Source organism: Barbus barbus (genome assembly GCF_936440315.1).
Source record: "Barbus barbus genome assembly, chromosome: 48".
Classification (NCBI taxonomy): Eukaryota; Metazoa; Chordata; class Actinopteri; order Cypriniformes; family Cyprinidae; genus Barbus; species Barbus barbus.
The window spans coordinates 15,223,573-15,247,183 of NC_136726.1; the positions used below are offsets into that span (position 1 = coordinate 15,223,573).

A 23,611-nucleotide genomic window follows, 5' to 3' on the forward strand; every position below is an offset into this window, starting at 1 on the left:
CTGCAATCTGTTGGAATGCAGTTTTGAAGCACAGAAAAAGCATTGGCACTGTATACTATTATACACGTCTGACAAAGCACTCAAAAGCTGTCCCTTTTATCATCCCGTCTTAAATGGAGATGGCAGGTATTCTTACCACATTGGCCACTGTGATTATCGTAAAACTTGAATGATATAAAGTGGAATGGTCTGTTCTTCACACATTTCAGGCAAAATTATGTTTTAGGTGACATCTTCAGGTAGGTTACCTAGGTTAAGATACATTAATTTGAAGCTTGAAATGATTAAAGGAAAACACAAAGTAGTAAATGATAGTAAAATAACAAAGATTTGTCTTAAAAACTTTTAACCATATTATCCCAAAGGGATTAACATGCATCTAAGCTGTATACAATACTAGCAAACACTTTTATGTTGTGACTTCCTGTGAATTTAGTTTAAAGTTCTTAAGTGTGTAAACCTACACTGCTGGTTTGTTGAAATGGTGTTCATAGTGTTTTGTTTTTTTCTCTGATCTTTTATATTAAGACTGACACTATTGAAGTCAGAAGAGAATGCATCCTCAAAGGTCTCTGCGTGTACCTTAATGAAGATCCAGAGAAGCTGGTGAAGCAATACCTGGTATGTTAATTTATGTGTTCACTATGGAGATTATCAGAGTTGGAGTGGATGGGGTTTCCTGTGTGTTCCCATTAGATTTAAAATTAGGTTAAGATAAGGCCATTAAAACTACCTTCTCTCACTCACTTAGTGACACGCACCATACTGTAGTGCAACCAATTGTCACTCCAAATCAAGTCACTTGCTGTTGTGTAGGGTCACTTAAATAAGGGGGAGGGTATAAACACATCGACTTTTGGGAAGTCCTCACCTTTCTCAGACTGAGACAGGAAATAATTGGATAATGATGGATGTCGCAATTACATTTATGGTTAAGTGAGTTTGTGAAAGGAGAATGATTAAGCGACTTAATTCCGGTATTTAGCACTTTGAGTCTCTTTTCTGGTTTGTTTAGGATGAACTAACTAGAGTGGTGGACACAGAAATGTTGACGATGGGTCCTGTCTCGACTATTTCACTCGTTTAGATTCGCCTTTGAACGCTTCAGAGTGGCTGGCTACGAGCATTCACAAACATGTCTATAAAACAACCCTTAACGTTCGTTTTCAAAACTGTGCAACTCACCGAGTGGTTAATGGTGTTCGTTGATGATTTAAAAGCAAGTAGCGTAGCGAAATGCAGTTTCTGTCGTGTTTTATTTGGCATTTTGTAAAATCCCATTGATTTCTGTTGGAGGACTCAGTGCTCGTTGATATTACTGCGCTTCAGACTCAAATATCGAGCGGAAGTTTATACGCAGTTGTGAGGTATCTGAAAAAATAGTTCCACTATAGCAAATAACAATCATACAAATCATACATTGCGCCGATATATTTGTTTTTAATCATCAACGAACACCACTAGCCACTCAGTGAGTTGCACAGTTTTGAAAACGAATGTTAAGGGTTGTTTTAAGGACATGTTTGTGAATGCCGGTAGCCAGCCACTCTGAAGCGGTCAAAGGCGAATCTAAACGAGTCAAATAGTCGAGACAGGATCGTCAACATTTCTGTGTCCACTACTCTAGTTCATCCATAAACCAGAAAAGAGACTCAAAGTGCTAAATACCGGAATTATCCTTTAAATAAAAACTCACTACCACACAAAAATTATTTGGCCTGTTTTTTTTTCATCATGTCATTCTTCTATACATGAACAAAAACAGTGTATCAAATGTCTGTTTGCGGTAAAGTAACTTATTACTGATCTTTTTGGAAATAACCGGGCCGGTTTGGGAGCCTCTCTCCTTGTCTTTCTCTCAGACAATAACACACACACACACACACCATACTTTTTTTTTTCCTTTAATAAGACAATATACCTTTATTCGAATGGAATAACTAACACTGAACTCATGATTACAACAGACAGGCCCTTGGTATGGCTTAGTTGAAGTATTTCACCGACTCAGCTAAACAATTTTAATGTCAATTGGTTATTTGATTACATTTGCATTATTATGAATATGGATCAAGTTAGTGATAGCTGTTTTACAGTAATACTGTAAAGATTGTGTGCTATAAATATGCATGTAATGCACATCAGTAAAAAAATCTTTGTCCTTGTTCATTTTATTTTTTGTCACAGGATGTCGATGAAAGCACTCAAATGGCCATAGCGGAGACAGTATTTGGAATCTTTGTCATTCGACAAGAAGGCGCAGAGCCTGGCGATGACCCTGCGGATGTTGGTATTGTCCTGGAGGGGGTGGAAGTGATGAGTGAGTTGGGCAATGTAGCTTTTGCTGTGGTGATGTTGCTGGGGCTTGTCTACGCGCTAAACCTGAGCTACCCCCAGGAGCTCAAGTACACTTTTGAGGTTCTGCAGAAGATCTTTATGGAATTGGATGGAAACAAACTATCCAACAAAGGACAAGTTCTCAAAACACTGCTTTCCCGTTAAGAAACATCGCCATAGCAAAAGCTACACCAGAAAACTTGTACCTTCTGTTTTGTTGTTTAGGTACTCCAGCACATTAAACTACAGGTGTAAGTGCAAATCTTGAAGGGGAATGCGAGTATAAAGGCAGGGCCCCATTTCCCAGTATATCAGTGTTCAGTTCATCTGGAGGTTTTTTGTGCTCTGTTTTTGTTAAAAAATGTTCTCTCTGATGCAAGGTCCAGTCTATTGGCACTTAAGGAAAGCTGTATGCTGAATTATTTTTTCAGTTTCTCATAAAAAATTAAAGGGATAGTTCGGCCAAAGTTCACCATCACATAAAACCACAGGTGCAAGATGTACAAAGTGCAAATGTTAAGAGTAGATTAAGTGGGATGCGAGTGAGAGGGCCCATTTCCCTGTATTCTCATAACAAACTTGAGATATATTTCCTTGTGTTATCAACAAGCAACTCAACTGTGTAAAACAATGTGATTTATAATTTTGGAAATACAATTTGATTGCACCTTTTCTCATTTGTTGTGTGTTGTTTCCACCATTAGAGTTTGTTAAAAAGGTTTTAATTTATTCAACTCAAAAGCTATTCTTTGAAGTAATGTAATTAAATCATGGAAAGGATTTCCATGTGATTAAATGGCTTTCTTTCAGCATTAAGCACTTTTGTTAGGCTAACTTAAATAAATTAGTTGGTCCAAAACATTGCTAATTAGTTGGGCTGACACGATTAAATTAAGCTGTGCCCAACCATAGTAAATAAGTTGAATCAAACTTAATAAATTAAGTTGACCCAACGTAAGTACATTAAATTGGAATAACAGAATTGCATAATGCTGAAATAAAGCAAGTTAATCATGTGGAAATCCTTTCCATGATTTTTTTATGTTCATTCAAAGAGTAATTTTTTTGAGTGTAGTACAATGTTGACATTTCAATGATCTATAAGTGATTAATAATATATTAACTAGTAACTATTAACCATTAAGGATCTGTTTGATTATTTCATGATGCTATTTATAAAGATAACTTATGACAGATTTATAAATCGTTAGCATATTACTTAATCATTTGTGAATGTATAGTTATGTTTTGTAAATGATTAGTTCATCATTAGCTAATTACTTGTAAATGACTTTTAAATGAATTAACAAAACATACACAAATTGTTAGCATATCACTTATTAATCGCTTATGTTTTGTAAATGATTAGTTAATCATTAACTAATCACTTATAAATGACTTATAACTGGACGTTATTATAAAGTGTTACCACAATTTTTAAAATAAATCTGCATTATGTTATTAATAAAACTTGTAACAATATATCCGGTGTTTGTCTTTTCTTTAAGGTTTTATTTATTTATTTTAAATTAAGAATGAGTAATTAAGCAAATTACCAAAATGTTGACACATACATATATATATATATATATTTTTTTTTAAGAAAATATATTGGTTCATTAATTTATTACTTAGCTTAAATATATTAATACAGAGCACATCTGTCTGTTGGTATTTCCACAAATATGCAGTACCACTGATTAACAGTCTGTGTGTGTCTGTTCTCTGTAGAAGTCGAGTGGCACTTTACAGGCTACTACCACTACCTTATTTGTAAGGCCGATAAAAAATACATTATAATTACCTCCATTCAGGCAGGCTTCTGATATTGATGCGGAAATCTCTTTTGGTTTGCTTAATGAACTGGCACAAGCAGATTCATCATCCGTGTCATCCTCAGTATCAGTTAACTGGATCTGATCTGAAAACATACCATGTTTATTTATTTATTTAGAATGCAATACTTTTGAATGAAAATTTTGGGCCTGGTATTGAACATATTTTTTGCAGACCTTCGATTTGAATATCATCAAGGGATTTTCACTGGATGCTTCCAAGACAACCCTTGTCCATCACCAAAAGTAATTTTGAGATTTTTGCAAGCTGAATGGTTGCCTCAGGGAGTCTGTAGTGATCGCGGTGGACACGTATATCATGTCCAAGAAAATCAGCCACTTGATCCAGTTCATTATCTTTCAGATTTAATATTTGTGAAAGGGTTGCAACATGTTTCCTAAGTTGGGTTGAGCGAAGATATTCTGTTTTTTTGGCTCCACACTTTGCTGCATAGAGTCTCAAGCAGTCTTGACCCCTATAGTAGCTGGAACATTTTGTTCTAGCGAAGAGAAAGATATTGGTATCTTGTACACCACATTCCTTTCTGTTGTTGACTAGTAGATTCAAGGATTCCACCATGCCTGGTGTGAGGAGAACTGCAACTTTCCGTCCACGCTTGCCTCTGATTTCCACTCGGCTGAAGTGTTCGCAGAGCTTCTTTTCAAACTTGGTCAATCCCAAGGACACATCATCATGAAGTGGGCTTGTGTCTCTTTCAGTGAAGTTCTTCAAACGCATTTTGGACACTTCCCCAGCACGCCTTCGATTAAAAACTATTGCCTGAGCAATTTGCAAGGTCAGCGTAACTTTGGGGAGATGCTGTTTCCTTCAGTCTGTCAAAGGCAACCTTTGCAGCCTGTTTGAGGTGATTGTGAAGAAGCTGTACATCTTGCGTGAATGGTAAGGTTGATGGCTTGTTAATTTTTTTCTCGCTAAGGGTGTTCAGGGCTGAGTGTGACACAAGCTCACACCACTTTGAGGTGTACAGGGACTTGAATGCTTCAGTTGATTTCATCAAGTCTTCGTTCTCCGTCATCAGAGCCCTGCAATGAATTATATCGGCTATTTTCTGCAAAGAATGCCCTATTTTTAGAGCAAGACTTGGTGCTGTGTAAGATTGGTTTTCTTCATCAAAACCAGACACTTTTTTCACAGCTTTCACAACTTTGTGAAAATTTCCAGGCTTGACTGCCTCTTCAATTGTGTATATGGAGTCGGCACGCAAAATCAACAAGACACGTGCCAGTTCTCGTAACTTCTGCCGAATATACTCGTAATTTGTAGTGTCATGTCCATGCTTGTTGTACAGGGTTTGTGCCAGCTGCAAAATGCCAAAATCATTACGGACAACCGCTGTCACATCATCCTGCCTCATTGGGTCCAAAAGCTTCCAAACCCCTTGACAGATACTTTCAGAGAAGACTGACTCTGCAGTTGTGGCCAAGCCTAAGCCTTTGGCCCTACTAGACTTATCAGAACTCCTTTCTGGTATGAAATGGCATTTGCGAGTGTGTCGCCACAATTCCTTGCGGGAAAACATTCCTTTGCAATACACACAGTGAATAAATTTTGACTGCTTGGAAGTTCGTTTTAATTTGATTTGACCTGTTCCACTTTTCAGAACTTCAACGTTGTGCTGGAAGTTACCACGATTCCGTAACTTCTCCAGAAGTCGTCGTCTTTTTACTGAACCTTTTGGGTAACTAAGAGCTTCCATCACTTCTGTTTCAGTCTTGTGCTTCTCTAGATGTCTGGCAAGTTTGGACTGAGGTTTTTGGCATACGTAACAGTAGTTTTTCCCAGTATCATCTGCTTTGTCTTCTGTTACTTCACCTGTCGTTTCATCAGTTGTTTCATCTGTGGTTTTTGTTCTAGTATGAGTTTCTTCAGTGTTCATTGAGAGAGGACCCTGGGACAAGCAAGAAACAAACACAGAACTTGCATCCGAGTCGGATTCAGAGTCGCTGTCTGGCACGTAATCTTTGTCTTCTTGCATGTTTTCGTCCGATGCATTTTCATCCTCTGAGCTGAAATCATGTTTTTCCTAAAAAATAAAAAATATTTATACAATATTCTGTATAATACAAAAGAAATGGTATTTATAAATGTAAATCTGACACACCTGAGGCAGACAGTACTTATGCCACACACCAGAACAAGCTGCAAGACAAGAGACAGTTAATATAAAATCAATATTTCTGCACCAAAACCATAACTTTGGGCTTTTTACAGTACCAGAATCATAATATAGCATTTTTTTTTATATAAATTATCATTATCCACTGAATAATCTTTATTAAACAATTATGTTTTAATTTTAGAAGTTAATTAAAAATGGATTTAAAGTGGAAAAACTTGGACTGACTGCACATAATTTCTTAGCCTTTTTTTGACAAAGTCAACTGAGAAGATCCTTGGCCATATGGTACCTCAGTGACATCTCATGAACTGCCAATATTGACTTGTTTTTGGTTCATCTGATGGATCTTTTTCATACACAGTGATGACACATTTCACCAGTTATTAAAGGGATAGTTCACATAAAAATGAAACTTCTGTCATTAACCACTTAACCCCATGTTGTTCCAAACCCGCAAGACCATCGTTTGTCTTCAGAACACAAATTAAGATATGTTTGATGGAATCCGAGAGCTCTCTGATCCTCCATAGATGGCAAGGGTCCTTACACGATCAAGGCTCAGAAACGTAGCAAAGACATCGTTAAAATAATCCATGTGACATCAGAGGCTCAACCCTTATTTTACAAAACTACAAGAATACTTTTTGTGTGCAAAGAAAACAAAAATAACAACTGTATTCAACAATTCGTCTCTTCCATGTTACCCTATAGCGCCATTTTGGAGAGTATCCACTGAACGTAAACAGCGCCACGTGGATAATGACAGAATTTTCATTTTTGGGTGAACTAACCCTTTAACACCTAGTACCACAGTACATTGTACAGTGTAGTCACCCCTTCAAACTTGCAGCCCTTATTTAAATTCAGTTCAATCAATCTGTACTCAACGCATCACAAGACAAAGCAAAAACATGGTTTTATAAATTCTGGCAAAAAAATTTAAAACAATAAACATAAAATGACTGAAATTACACAATTATAAGCATCCAAGGGCCACATTACAGAAGCGTCCTAATTCTAGAATCCTGTATTATCCGTGTAGTGACCACGGTGATTTCAGTTAGGATCTCATTTAGGACAAAACCTATAATAGAGCAGCATTTCCTAAATGCATTAACTGCACATCCCACTGTCTCTTAAGTGGTGAATTCTTCCATTTAAGAATTGACCTATCGGTAAGCCCCTTCCCTTGAATGCAGACTAGCCAATGGCAGTCAAGTATCAGTTGCACAGGGAGCGAAACTCGGACATCTTTAGATTTCAGCGCCATAGAGAAACACTGGAAGATCTGAAGCTCGCATCGGTTTTATTGGGTTTGTGCATCCAAAAATGGAAAAATTATGTGCCTGGGGTACTTGTAACACTGATTCCAGGTATGCTGGGAGGATGGGCAATAAAATTTATTTTTATTATATTTCCTGAATCCAAACAAAACAGAGCAAAATGTCCCTAAGCATTCAACCCCAATACAAATGAAGATGAAAATTAAGTTGTCATACTCTCATTAAATTACAATTTTCATCTGCTCAAGCAGAACATTAAATGTTATCTTGTGCTTTAGCAAGGCATCTCTGGCTAAAACTAGCTAACGTTAAAGTTAGTGAGTCAAAGCCAAATAGCGGACGGTTCTCGCGTCTTGTACAGTGTAGGTCAAAAACACATAAACGAAGGTCTACATTTCAGTACCTCTTCATATTAAACTGGTTAAATGTACATTAATTTAATCGTACCCTGCGATACATGAACAGTGTTGATCTGGGATATTGTCATTCTTCAATCGTGATGACCGTAATATCAAACTTCTCTGCTTGCATTGTGATCTGTAAACCCTCGCTTCCAAATTAATACCCACAATATTTATTTTAAAATATTTTATATATCCCTCCATGGCATATTTAAGTATCACTTGAATGGTGGTCCTTCTGTGTCCAAAATTTATCAAAAAGATATAGGGACAAGGTTTTCACACTGACAGCTGGCATTGCAAGACAGTTAGCAACTCCGTTTCTTTGTCTGAGGGAGCAACAGTAACAAAGGGGGGGGCTTACCGATAGGTCTATTATGGAGACCACAGTGGTCTTCGAAACGTTCCATATGTAGCTTGTTCTCTGATATACATGGTCAGCTGAGAGATCTAATATTGACAGGAATGTGCCTTTCCAAACCATGATTGGAAATAATTGGCGGGATTTAACATTTGCAGACTCTAATCAAAGTGTCTCAAATCTCAACAATGATAAAGGTGATAGTACAGGCACAGTGTATACATTAACGTTAATGTGTTTTTTTTTTTTAAACAACAATATAATAGGTAGATATGTACATTTTGACAAATCAAGTTAACAGATTGAGTATTACAAGCACAGCTTCAAAAATGAGCTCATACTGACCTTTACATCTGACACCGATCCACTTGAAAGATGACATCCCCAATCCCATGCATACTCTGCACTTGTCCAGGCATGACACAGTTGTATGAACTAAGTCATGTTTGTCACACTATTTAGTGGCAGGGAAGAAGAGTGGGTTAAAAAAATGTTAATTTACCTTTGAATTTTAAACAAACATGTACAAAAAGGAAATACTAAGAAACTTTTAGCATTGAAACTGTCCACAATATATTATGTTGTTAGTTCAACTAAGAGCTTGACTATCAGTGACTGACTATCTGTCAAAGTTTCCATATCCACTTTCAATTTTTTAGATGTAAAATGAAAACATGAATTTTCTAAATTATTATTTGTTTATTTATTCAAATTTACATCAAAGGCGTCATGAACTGAGAAATCAAAATTATTTTGTGACATAAGAAGTTATTGTACTGTAAAAAACATCCTATAAGTTTCAGAACTCAAAACTTCGTCGTTATTCTAAAAACAGTTGTACTGAAGGCAGTCTGCCAAAACAACAGCTTGTGGGATGTTCCTCTCTGTGATGTAACACTAGCTGCGTTTACATGGACCCTAATAATCTGATCGTAATAGGACTAGAAGCACAATCGCAATAAAAAAAGTCACATGTAAACACGTCAATCGGATTGAATTGGCCAGATCTGATTAAAATTTTGATTGGATTGTAATGGGTGGTTTATTCCTTTTTAATCTGAACGAAAGGACATGTAAACACTTGATCGGATTGAAAACTGAAACTGGAAAGTACTGTGCATGTGCAGTGACGTAAAAATAGCATAATGACGTATGACGCGTGCAACGAGCTGTTCTTTCTGGTGAATAAAGGTATCATAAATGAGTGTCCAGTCATTCTAAAACGCTGCATTCACTCAGCGTATGTGAACTGGAGCAGGACAACGTCCCACCAGTCCTTGTTTAAGACTCTCATCCACAGACGACTGCTTTTAGGCAAGGGAAGGGGCACTTTTACTGCTTTCTAAAGCAAGCATCACTGCACACTGCGCATATCAAAAGATTAAATCCAATCAGAAGCTTGTGACATAAACGCTCACATCAACCCGATCACTTTATTTAGCGTTCATGTAAACACTACGTTCAGATTCGTCAATCAGAATTAATTCATTCCGATGGAAGCAAAAAGTGTCAATGTAAACGTAGCTACTGTTGATAAGTGTTGTCAAAAGCACTGACAGCGATACCATTTGTTACTGCAATTTTAAAAATGTCCAGTTCCCGCTAAGATTTGAGTGCTGTTGAGCAGATTCTTAAACACTCCTGATTGGTCATAGTGTTCACGCACGCAACAGATATGACTGTGATTGGCTACAATGATCATCGCTTCCCCTCTTCACCGAATGCTCACACAGAAACACTCGTCACACGTCTATCAGTGGATCTGTGTGCGTCAGTGGATCCCTAATACAGTTTATCTGCACAGTGACGGACCTGCTGATAGATGTGGCTTTCAAACAATTGCATGTGTTTCTGTATGAAATGGACATTTTTAAAATTTCAGTACCAAATGGTATCGCGGTCGGTACTTTTGACAACACTAGTGTGGATAAGCACTGCCTCCACAGAAGATCAATGCCTGCTTCTACATCACTACCTGTTTAGCCCCTCCCACCAATTTGCACATGTAGTGTTTACGAGAGAGGCGAACACACGCAAGTCTACGCAGACACCAAAACTTTATTTGATGAATTTTATTTTTAATGAAGATTACCGACGACATTGGTAAGAACCCAATCCTTTGTTTACTTAATTTTACCGCGGATTCGTTTACAAACAAGGCACAATTCAATGCATTTTTTTTTTTGAAAGATTGAAACTAAAAGATGATGCTGTGCGACTATATTGGATCTGACAGTAATGTCTCAACACAAGTGTGAGTAAGTTTTTTTATTACATGCTCAATATTGCTTTGTCTGTTATTAAAGATAGTTTGAGATGTATGGAGTTATTTATGTGTTTTTGACCTAAATCACAGCAGCATCCATCTGTGAGGAATGTAGGCTGTCAAACATACACAACTGTTAGCCAATCACAGCAGTGGGTCTTTACTTCTGAGTCTACAATCCTCCACACCTATTCAAACAATGTTCTGATGAGGGGGGGTCAAAAAAAAAAAGCCTATTACTTCTAAATTATGATGCTTTTTGATGTAAAAATCTTGATAACATAAGTAGACCTCAGAGAACTGTACAAAATAAAAAACAGAGCCAATTAATGACCCCTTTAAAACTAAACAAAATGCAGTTCTGATTCTTTGGACAACGAATTCAAGGACTTTTAGGTCTTTTTAAAGCTTTTATATATTAGCATCATTCTCTCACATAACAAACTGCATCTCTCATATGCTACACATATGGTGTAGCCTAGGATTTCAATACAGTGTCCTGGCAAACCATTCCTGTCCTCGCAATGCAGTGTGTTTTCTGGTTCACATAGAGTGTAACTACAATGACTAGCATTTCAATACAGTGTCCTGGCAAACCATTCCTGTCCTCGTAATGCAGTGTGTTTTCTGGTTCACAGCGTGTAACTCTACTCAAGTCTCTACATTAGCTTTCTATGTCACAGATATAAAGTAAGCACACTCAACCAAAATGACACAATACCTGTTCTGAACTTGCCTCTGGCAGAAGTACTGAAATCTCAGCAACGGCATCTGTGTTCATCTGTAAAAGAGACAATGAATGTACATAAATACTGTTGTCAAATAATTGCACAAGCTAAAGAAAAAAAATACTATTATTCTGAATCTTAAAAAGTACTGTGATACAGATTTTTGGTCATACCACCCAGCACTAACAGAGACCCTTCTTTATAACATCACTGTTAAAATATGAAGCACTGCATTAAAAAAGTGGCCGTTTGAAAAGTGTTGTTTTACGCCTGACATCTTCTGCCTTTTCCTGGTACAGAACTTAACCATGCAAATCTATAATGACCCAGCATTTTTTATATCACTGACGAGCAGGGATCCAATCTGCAGCATTTTGCTACCATTATTTCTGCCGGTGTGAATAAATTTTGTAAGCGGCCACACTGGTGCCACCACTGCGTTTTTCAACTCAGAAGCGCTGGCATTTCTGTTGCATAAGAGAAACATCAAACGGCAAACGAAACAAAAGCGCAACAACACTGCGTTATATCTGAATTGCGCAGTGCAGAGCGTTTATCAGCTCGGCCCAATAAATGAGCACAGCACAACGCAAACAAACTTGTCCGAGCTCAGAACAGATTTACTCGGAAACCAAAGTTGCTTTTGCAACACTGTTACTGAACTATGCTGTGAGATAATGCCTACTGTTCACTAATCATTTACACATTACAGTGTCCTGGCAAACCATTCCTGTCCCCGCAATGCAGTGTGTTTTCTGGTTCACATAGAGTGTAACTACAATGACAAGGATTTCAATACTGATTTCTAAAGTATAATAGATAAGGAGAAGCCTAAAACAGGCCCGAGGACTGGCTATAGTTAGGCCAGAGCTACTAAAATATCAGTTTAATCAGTGAATCTTAGATTTTGTATTCTCCTGGGTGCACAAACTGCAGATTATATGAAAATTATAATATAAAAATATGAATTTATCGGTATCAGCATCGGCCATGAGAAGGACTTAATTATCGGTATCGGTTAACATTTTTCATATCGTGCATCCCTATATATATATATATATATATATATATATATATATATATATATATATATATATATATATATATACACACAGTATATGTGTGTGTGTGTGTGAGAAGAGTTCAGATGCAAAAGCCTCTAAGTGCCATCTGAAATTTGCTTCTAAAATTTGCATTTTTATCAGGACCCTATATTTATGTTCAGTTATTTCACTTTAATTGCATAGAAAAGGACCTATATTTTACCATTAGAGTAAAACTACTGAACCTAAACATAGCAGCCTGATAAAAAAAAAAAATGCTCATTTTAGATGAAAATTTCAGATGACACTTAGAGGTTTTTGCATCTGAACTCTTCATACATATACTGTATATATATGCATAGAGAGAGAGAAATTAACAGAATATAACGGAATAAAATAGAGTAGAGTACAGAACCTAGAACAGTTACCTAGAACAGGTAAGTGCTAGTATTAGTTGGTCAGGTGCTGACAAAAAAGATGCATCTTTAGATGTTACAGCTCTGTTCGAATTGAGATCTTTTATACCACCCAGCACTAACCGAGACCCTTCTTTATAACATCACTATTAAAATATAAAGCACTGCATTAAAAAAGTGGCCGTTTGAAAAGTGTTGTTTTACGCCTGACATCTGGTTCTGCAGTTTCTGGTACAGAATTTAACCATGCAAATCGACAATGACCAAGCCTTATCGATGTCACTGACAACACACTGCATCGAAAGGACAGAATGGTTTGACAGGACATTATGACAGTTATATGCCTACTGTTCACTAATCATTTACACAATACAGTGTCCTGGCAAAACATTCCTGTCCTCGCAATGCAGTGTGTTTTCTGGTTCACAGCGTGTAACTCTACTCAAGTCTCTACATTAGCTTTCTATTTCACAGATATAAAGTAAGCACACTCAACCAAAATGACACAATACCTGTTCTGAACTTGCCTCTGGCAGAAGTACTGAAATCTCAGCAACGGCATCTGTGTTCATCTGTAAAGGAGACAATGAATGTCAAATACTGATATACTGAAATATTGATGTCAAATATTTGCACGAGCTAAAGAGACTCCATGACCAAATCTAGACACTGTAAGTCTGCTTTTGACCACAAATTGAAATGATGTCTTTAACATGACCCTTGACTGTCCATTAAGTTTCTATTTTAACTTTCTATAGTTGAGATGTAAAATGAACACAGCTAGATAGTCAAAACAATAATTATTATTTTATATTATTATACATATATATATATATATATAATCATTATTATGACCATTATTATATTTTTGTATTTACTCATTCATTTAAAAACTTAGAGAACAAGCATAACTCACATCTTTGCCTGAGAAATTAAAATGGTTTGAGAATAAACATTACTTAAAAAAACATATTTTAGGCATACTACAAATACAGAAAACTACAAACTTGCATTCAGGAAACACTGCAATTCTCAGCTATGTGAGCATTTAAAAGAACAAAGTCTACATACAATGGATTAATGTAAGATAGTTGGGTCAGATTTAGCCGGTTTGCCATCAGTTAGAAAGTCTTGACCTAATTTCTAAGGATTATTCGTTAATACTATGACCTTCTTTATGTCAAAGGATCAGGAAAAATGAGATTTCTCAGTTCATGCCCTCTTGACCATATCAATTTAACAGGGTTTCAGCACATATTATGAAGGTAAATTTAATGAACAATTTGAAGGGAACACAATACATCAATGTGTTCTTTAAATGTAAATATATAGAGTTGTATTAGCAGCACTTCAATGTTTGGAGAAAAAATAAACTCCATAACGACCTGCATTAATTTTTTATTAAAATAATAATATTAAGGGTTGAATAACTCCACTCCCAAACACTAGAATATGAAAATAACTTTTAGTGTACCTTTCAATCATAATGTAAAAACGTTATGCTGTTTTATCAGTATTTTGACTTGTTTTCCAATCCAAATGTCTGTAACACTTCATAACGACTTTCATTAATAAATCAATAAACATTCTATAACAATTAGCAGATCATTAGTTAATATTAAAAGAGATATTTAGAGATATGAGGTAATGTGCTTGTTAATGTTCACTAATGTACTTATTAAACATTACCTAATGATCAACAGATAATTTCACATAAATTATAAAGTTTACAAATTTCATTTAACTTTCAAATCATAATGCACATTTTAACAGAAATTACAAAGATAAAGTTTATTTGTTGATGTACTTTTGAAAGCTAACGAATGTCATTAAACTTCAGTTCAGATACTACCTAATGCTCTTTTTTTACATTTTCATCTGAATTAGTTAATTTCAGCACTTCACTAACTACAGTTGTATTATGCTACTATGTTAACATGTTCCCTTACAATAATCAGACTGAACCCTGTACCACTGACCCCTCGACCACAGCTTAACCCTACCCATAACACCAAACCTGTTCCTAGCCTTACCCACGTATCACACGTCAATAGCAGCAAGTGCTGTACATTAACACAAGCTTTTAATTATTGAATAACATCTGTTAAAACCCTTTGTAGAATTAAAAAAATAAAAAAAGCTTATGATCATATGAACTGAAAGTTGAATGCCATTTGTAAGCATTTTAATTTACATTAAATAAATAATCTGTTAATTATTAGGAAATGTTCAAATAGTTTATTAGTAAACATTAACAAGCACATGTTTCTAGCTATTTGAATATTAAATAAGGATCTATTAAGCATTGCATAATGTTTGTTAATGATTTATTAAAATTATTATAAAGTTTTACCCAAATAGGGATTCTTAAATCAAGATACATTACTTGAAGCAAATTGATAGGAGATAAGAAGTCTTGCTTTTTGAGAAATTAATCAAAATTAAGCAAGTTTATGATTAAAACAGAAACAAATATCTGCCAACAGGCTAAGAAAAATCAACTAAAAACAATTTGCATACCCTATTTACAGATATTTGTTCAAGTCATCTTTTTATTGTTCATGCTGCAACTCACAATAGGTGTATCTGATTTAAGGATGTTTAGATATTTGTAATGGAAAACATGTTCTCCCCACAATGTGCAACAAAGCATGTACGTCTTTTTTACCTGGGTTCTCCATAGAGTGAATGTGTACATGATTCTGAGACATTACTAAACACTTAGTCAGTGCAGCGTATGGAGTACTGTACCTTTGAGCTTGTTAATGAGCCGCTGCTCAAGGTATGGCTTGTTGATTCTTGATCTTGTGTGCCTCTGCATCACATACAGGCTTAAACCTGCGTCGTCTAGAAACGTTCTCCATTTCATCTAGCTGCAGAAATTAAAATAAAGTATTAAAAACACAGAATGAAGCACAGAACATTTGCAAATACATCTGTAATATGCTGCAGCATCCATACAGTGGATACACACAGTTCAGTTGAATTTTACAAGAAAGCCCCAACACTCAGACTACCTCAGGAGGAGGTGCGAGTACAGTTTACTCCTGGATTTTAGTGCAGTTCACTTAAAACACACTCTGGGAAAACAAAGCACTCTGTGTACATATTCATTTTACGTAAACAGCATCTGAAAACCTCTATGGATGGCTGTACTGTACAGTGAGGTTGAAATTAGATTTTTTTTTTTTTTAAGTAATTTTGCATTACCTCTGTACCTCTAATTACATATTTCATTTAAAATAAATGCAATATTTGTATATTATTATTTTATTATCTGTCCTGTCCTGTTACTGTCTTTCTGTTGCACTGTGGAGCTTCTGTCACTACAACAAATTCCTTGTATGTGTAAACAAACCTGGCCAATAAAGCTCATTCTGATTCTGAAGATCAAGAAGAGATGCTTTTAGGCCAATGTTTTATTATTCTGCTATTCAAATTTAATTAAGTTGATATGCTAAACTGGCCAGTCTCATCTGCACTGTAACAGTGATATGCAATATTAATAATGCATTATCCATTCTATATTATTATACTCTTAAAGCTGACTGAGCTGACCTCGGTTGCAGTTCATTCACATCAAGTAACGTTAAAGAAGTAAACATCAAGTAAAAAACACATTTAAAAGTTCAGAATATTACATTTAACCCATCTTAAAGTAGACTAACAAAGCGTATATAATATTCCCCAAAGCTGCTCTCAAAGACAATGTGCATGGTCAGAATAAAACTCAGTGGCCATTTAAACAACAAATTAAATGACGTTATTAGCAAAAATGCAGAACGCGTTACAAGCAGATTATATTAATTTCTGTCATATAAATGTTCATTTTGCGCTTTTGAATGCTTATGAATCGCGCACATGGCCTGTGTTATGTCTATTAGCATATGTTAGACTAATGAATCAATATATAAATCAATATATAAATCGTAATACTTTATTTACTTACCTAATTAGCCGCTGCTGTCACTTGTCCATATGTAGATTGCGCGTGCTCCTGGAGAGACCCCGCCTCCACTGCGCGTGAGCGTGATTAACCAATCACAAGGCAGCCCGCGTTTTCCGAGGCGTCTCCGCCCATTGAGGTGGTAATGTGTATAAATCAGCAGTAACAGATCCTGCCGATAGGAGGCGGAGTGCCACACACTCCAACACACCAGAAAACTGGTTCACGTACTTAAAGGAACATTCCCCAAAAAAGAAGGAGGTTGTTGCTGAGGCTCAAAAATATGAATCTACATTGCTTGAATTACGAGGACATGTCCTATGTCCCCATAATCCCAAATGTCCTTATAATGCTGGTATGTAAACTGGTGAAATGTCCTTGTAATCCACCAAAACCAACACACACACACAAAGCTTAGCTATTACATTGTTAAAACATACAATTTTATTGATCTCAAAAATAAAACATCAAAATCTAACAGGTTTATAAATGGCATCCACATAAATTATTATTAGTTTTACATTCAGTAACTGCTCAGCATCACATGTTGAAGAACTCAGTAAAGTGCAGTGCATAATCAAGCGTCTGGCTGTTGTTTGCTCAGAGTGGTTCTTGCAGAAAAATAATACAGTCGTCTGTATTAATAGGTGTTCAACTGTTCTTCTCCAGTTTTCCAGCTGCTCTCCCAGTTAGCAGCACTGAGCTCTATTCTCTGTGTGCATGATAGAGTTCTTCCTCATGGCCTATAACAGAGGAGCATACAACAGTGTAAACAGAAACAATACAAATACACATTACATCTTAAGATCACAAACAATACTGACATTGAAAGCTTTAGAAATTAGCCAGCCTAATTAGTATTCAGAAACTATGTAAAGACTAATTTATTGAAAGTATAGATATGAACCCTTATGAGTATCTATATTGTTTCTATAATTTAAAACACAGCTACGTAATCCATTATACATTAATAACACAACTACAGGCTAAATTTGTGAACAACATTGACATTGGCTTGAAAAGCCTGAACCTTTAGCCAAGACTTGAACTCAGGTCACTTTGTGCACAGCTGTAGCATATGTCAGAACGTGGGCCACAAGGCTATTGCTCCGACGTAACAGCTCATTTTCATCATTTATATTGTCTATGGATCATTACATTTCTTACAGATATAAAGTGGCACTGTATTTGAAGTGTGAATTTTTCAGTTCAAGTTTGTTTGTATAGCGCTTTTCAAGATACAAATCGCTGCAAAGCAGCTTTGCAGAAAATTAAGTTTTGATTATATTTAGTAGTAGCTTATCAGTGGTGACTATGTCAAGCTGATGTACAGGTGCATCTCAAAATAAAATGTCGTGAAAAAGTAAATTTTTTTCTTGTAACATTTCAAAAAGTGAAACTTTCATATATTTTAGATTCATTACATGTAAAGTAAAACATTTAAAAAAAAATTGTTTTAATTTTGAGGATTAGAGCTTACAGCTGATGAAAGTCAAAAATCAGTTTCTCAAAATATTAGAATATTTACATTTGAGTTTCAGTTAATGACAATCCCTACAGTATAAATTCCGAGTATCTCTTGTTCTTTGAAACCACAATAATGGGGAAGATTGCTGACTTTGAAGACGAACATTGACGCCCTCCACAAAGAGTGTAAGTCACAGAGGGTCATTACTGAAAGGTGTGGCTGTTCACAGAGTGCTGTATCAAAGCATATTAAATGCAAAGTTGACTGGAAGGAAGAAATTGGGTAGGAAAAGGTGCACAAGCAACAGGGATGACCGCAAGCTTGAGAATACTGTCAAGCAAAGCTGATTCAAACACTTGTGAGAGCTTCACAAGGAGTGGACTGAAGCTGGAGTCGGTGCATCAACAGTCTCCACGCTCAGACGTCTTCAGGAAAGGGTTTACCAAGCCACTTCTGAACCAGAGACAATGTCAGAAGCGTCTTATCTGGGCTGTGGAGAAAAAGAACTGGACTGTTGCCCAGTGGTCCAAAGTCCTCTTTTCAGATGAAAGTAAATTTTGCATTTCATTTGTAAATCAAGGTCCCAGAGTCTGGAGGAAGAGTGGAGAGGCACAGAATCCATGTTGCTTGAAGTCCAGTGTGAAGTTTCCACAGTCAGTGATGATTTGGGCTGCCATGCCATCTGCTGGTGTTGGTCCACTGTGTTTTCTGAAGTCCACAGTCAACGCAGCCATCTACCAGGAGATTTTAGAGCACTTCATGCTTTCTTCTGCTGAGAAGCTTTATGGAGAAGCTGATTTCATTTTCCAGCAGGACTTGGCACCTGCCCACACTGCCAAAGGTACCAAAAGCTGGTTCAATGACCATGGTGTTACTGTGCTTGATTGGCCAGCAAACTTCCCTGACCTGAACCCCGTAGAGAATCTATGGGGTATTGTCAAGAGGAAGATGAGAGACACCAGACCCAACAATGCAGATGAGCTGAAGGCCACTGTCAAAGAAACCTGGGCTTGCCACGCCGAATTGAGGCAGTAATTAAAGCAAAAGGAGCCCCTACCAAGATGATGTAGATGATGATAACTTCAAACTCTTTGCAATTTTTCTCTGAGAAAATCCTCTCTGATATTGCTCCACTATTTTTCGCCGCAGCATTGGGGGAATTGGTGATCCTCTTCCCATCTTGACTTCTGAGAGACACTGCCACTCTGAGAGGCTCTTTTTATACCCAATCATGTTGCCAATTGACCTAGTAAGTTGCAAATAAGCTGTTCCTTATATGTACATTTAACTTTTCCGGCCTCTTATTGCTACCTGTCCCAACTTTTTTGGAATGTGTAGCTCTCATGAAATCCAAAATGAGCCAATATTTGGCATGACATTTCAAAATGTCTCACTTTCAACATTTGATGTGTTATCTATATTCTATTGTGAATAAAATATAAATTCATGAGATTAAGTTTATGAGTAAATTATTGCATTCCTTTTTATTCACAATTTGTACAGTGTCCCAACGTTTTTGGAATCGGGTTTGTACTTCAGTTTGTGTGCATTGAATTTATTTAATACACGAGTTTCACAATTTTAGTTGAATTACTGAAATAAATGTACTTTTCCACCACATTCTAATTTATTGAGATGCACCTGTACATGTGGCAGAGATGTACCGTAAAAATCAATTAAAGACGTAATCAAACAGACGATGAACACTAACAGCAATGATTATAAGTTTTAATCAAACTTTTCTCAGAATTGTGAGATAAAAAGTTGCAATTGTCAAATTCTGACAGGAAAAATGTCAGCTCACAATTCTGACATTTTCTTGCAACTGTGTGTTTATACATTACAATTCTGAGGAAAGGAAGAAAAAAAAGAATTGAGAATTATATCAGGGTGTCTACTACAGACCTTTTTAATACCACCTTTTGTGAAATTTAAGACTAAACCTGTGATGGAAATACACATTATATTACATGCATGTGTGATATTTAATGTTAAAAGAAAACTAAATATCCTCCTGAACCCCAAGCATAGCATTTTGTTCACTGTAATGAACAAAGACTTACAGCATGTAAACAGGCAAACACAACAAATAAACAGGGAAAGAAATTAAATATCAATATTCCCATGAAATATTAGATATTCTAATGAAAATGTTGCTAATTACTACTCCCATTATTACTACTACTATCTCCACTTCTTTTTTCATTTATTTATAGCTATTTTACACACATAATGCGTAAAATAAGAGTATATCAATTCATTATGTTTTATCTTTCATAACAGTTGAGAATCATCTTTATACAAAGTTTGGTTAACAAAAATCCTGAAACATAAAAATTGATTGATTGGTTCCGTCAAAAATGGTTTTTGCCAATACATGTCTTTTGAACAACACATAAAATGTCCCCTAAAAGCCTAATTTCACAAAACCTTTTTCCCCTGGTTATCAGGAGGATATTATCACTGTCAAAATGCTATCCATTATTACCATACAATGAACTTTTCATATCAGCAGACAATATCCCATACAAAATATCCTCACAAAAGCACTGCATCACCAAGATTTTTGGTGGTATAAACACAAGCTATATTTTCATCAGTGCTCTATCAGCTTTTACATGCTTAAATCTTATTTTTTTATATTTACCCCAAGATGTTATTCACCTTAATAAAGGCCAATTTTTTTAACATTAATAAATGTATGCATCATCTTTAATGTCTAATAATTAGTTAACAAAAAAAAAAAAAAAAAAATCAAAATGCACTATAGCGCTGTTGCCAATCAAATAAAATGTACAGTGCAAAATTACAACTGCAATAACATTTTGAATAGGCCTATAGAAAAAAGATATGCTGAGGAAAAAGCATACTTTTAAATACACTAAACCGCAAGTAGATGATGTTAATTTGCTTATTAATTTAACCGATTGGTTGGTTCAAAGCGCTGTACTAAAACAATGCGGAGTGTTTCTTGGAGAATGTGAAATACTTCTGCTGTCATCTTTCTTTGGAACTATTTTCATTGGTGAAACAGAACAAACCAGTCAATATTGTGTTTAAAATTTACTTGTTTGTTGAACTAAAATCAAGGCAATATTTGCACTCGTGAAAACATTGAGCAAAATAGCTCCCTTGTCATGGTATGTTACTTAAATATATTAAACATGTACAATTTTTACCTCTGTATGTTTCGGTTTCTGTGAATTTCTTTATGAGTGCCGTTACACATTTCAAGCCTCAACAACAGCTGTTTGCGTTGAATGTAATAAAATCAAAAGAATCATTTTAACCCACGGCCACCGGTGAAATCCGAGAGCTCTCTGACTCTCCATAGACAGCAATGGTACTACCACTGCAGTCAAGGCACAGAAACATAGTAAGGACGTCGTTAAAATGGTCAGTGATTCAATCATAATTTTACGAAGCTACGAGAATACTTTTTGTACCCCCCCCACCAAAAAAAAAAAAAAAACGATTTTATTCAACAATTCTTCTCCTCCGTGTGTTCCAAAGATGAACGAAGGTCTTACGGGTTTGGAACGACATTAGGGTGAGTAATTAATGACCGAATTTTCATTTTTGGATGAGCTATCCTTTTAAAGCTCTATAGGAGGAGTTAAGAGTTGAAAATTTCAGTCTCTAAAGAAAACATAATAATAATAATATTAAGTTTAAATAGGTTAACAATATGCAATATACAATGATATACTTTAAAGCCTTACCTAAGACTGCTATTACCAGTACATTCAATATTTGCTAAACTAACAAATCAAAAACAGTCTTAGAATTAATGCTTATTTCCCATTACCCCATTATGAATTACTGAACGATTATTAACTTTTAAGTTCAAAAGACAACCAAATGAACACTTAAATAGCAAATGTACAGTATTCATATGCATAGAACATAATATTACAGTAAAACTACAACAGGAGTTGTCAAACCTGTCCTGGAGGACCCCCTTCCCTGCACATTTTGTATGTCTCCATCATCAAACACACCTGATTCGACTCATCTTGTTAGTAGAGACTGCAAGAACTAAACCGGGTGTGTCTGATAAGGGAGACATACAAAATATGCAGGGCTGGAGGTCCTCCAGGACAGGGTTGAAAACCACTGCACTACAGTATAGGGAACATATTCTCTATTAACTACAATTTTTGCCTTAATTAACTCCCAATTTACTGCTTATTAATAGTTGGTAAGGTAGTTTTTGTAGCATTTAAATTTAGGTATTGGGTAGGATATAGGGATGTAGAATAAGGTCATGCAGAATAAGGCATTAATATGTGCTTATAATATACTAGTAATATGCAAGCTAATAAGCAACTAGTTAAAAGTGAGAGTTGAACTCTACAATAAAGTGTTACCAATATTAATGTCACCAAGAAAGTAGAAACGGATTACAGTACCTTTGTTGTAAAAGGAGATATTTTATTGCTTCATCAGTGTTCATCTTCAAGCAGGCAGTTTGGGTTCTGGATGAAAACAAATCTAACGTTAGTTGTTAACGTTATTCAAAAGCAGCATTACACCCCAAATTTATGCAACTGTCACATAAGTTAGTACTGAATGTGCATGTGAAACAAAGGTATAAAGATAAAAAAATCATGTCATTCTCGATTGAAACTGATTTTTGTTTGTGTAAATACGTAAAGGATAAAAAAGAAATACGTAAACTGAAAAATACATTAATAAACGTACAGTCCAGTAATTATTGTGGAAGGGAGAGTTCCGCTGACCGCTGATACAGGTTTGTTGTGTGGTCCACACACTGTAACTCACCAGCGAGTAAAACATGCTCCAGCACCTCTGTGTCCGATTCCGCCGCGTTTGAATGTGAAAGACTCCGAGTCCGTACTCACTTAGTTCCGTCAGATAACACCATCCCGACCACGAACATTTTACTCCAATTTCTTCAACAACCGTTCGGGCGGCTCGTCGATTTCAAATGTTCTTACGTCACGAGAAAAGTACGCAGTGATTGGTGATTTTAAACGGCAATCTACCGTGGCCCAATCAGCGCTTCTCGTCTCCTGTAGGGGATGAAAGTAACACCTTTTTTTCTCTCTCTCTCTCTTTCAAAATCACTTATACAGAAATACTAACTTCAAACATAACTCTCAACACAAAAAAAAAAAAAAAAAAAATACCTATAACAAATGTACATCATGTAAGATAAAGCATTACATTTTACAAATAACATTTTTTAATTTGAGAGATGTTTTTATACATTTCTTGTTTCTAGTAACTGAAGTCAGTGAGTCATAAAATATATTAAGTTCTTTACAAAAAAACTTAAAAGAGGGACTAATAGACGTAATTTTTGCTTTATGTATATGAAACTTCCCAAGAAGAATTATCACCTTTAAAGTGTTGTCAGCTA

The 23,611-nt window shown here is 35.8% G+C and overlaps 1 protein-coding gene across 5 annotated transcripts; it reads right to left on the reverse strand.

Moving 5' to 3' along the window:
* Nucleotides 1-1,901: 1,901 nt before the first annotated feature.
* On the reverse strand, nucleotides 1,902-23,158 carry LOC306866583 (uncharacterized protein). 5 transcript variants are annotated; one of them, XR_013783947.1, is made up of 9 exons: nucleotides 16,761-16,830; nucleotides 15,563-15,684; nucleotides 13,324-13,383; nucleotides 11,346-11,405; nucleotides 8,704-8,812; nucleotides 6,296-6,333; nucleotides 4,350-6,217; nucleotides 4,142-4,258; nucleotides 1,902-2,298 (listed from the first exon to the last, which is right to left on the reverse strand). XR_013783947.1 is itself a non-coding variant. In XM_079411843.1 (9 exons), exons 5-9 carry the CDS (start codon nucleotides 13,381-13,383, stop codon nucleotides 4,940-4,942), a joined length of 1,515 nt encoding a protein of 504 aa, XP_079267969.1. In that variant the 5' UTR covers nucleotides 15,563-15,684; nucleotides 16,761-17,500; nucleotides 22,638-22,703; nucleotides 23,011-23,158; the 3' UTR covers nucleotides 3,938-4,939. The 5 variants fall into 5 exon arrangements, 2 of the variants coding, with proteins under 2 accessions (XP_079267969.1, XP_079267968.1); XR_013783948.1 differs by having other exon boundaries at nucleotides 11,361-11,405; nucleotides 16,761-16,798; XM_079411843.1 differs by lacking the exon at nucleotides 1,902-2,298 and adding exons at nucleotides 22,638-22,703; nucleotides 23,011-23,158 and having other exon boundaries at nucleotides 3,938-6,217; nucleotides 11,361-11,405; nucleotides 13,339-13,383; nucleotides 16,761-17,500.
* Nucleotides 23,159-23,611: the final 453 nt, after the last annotated feature.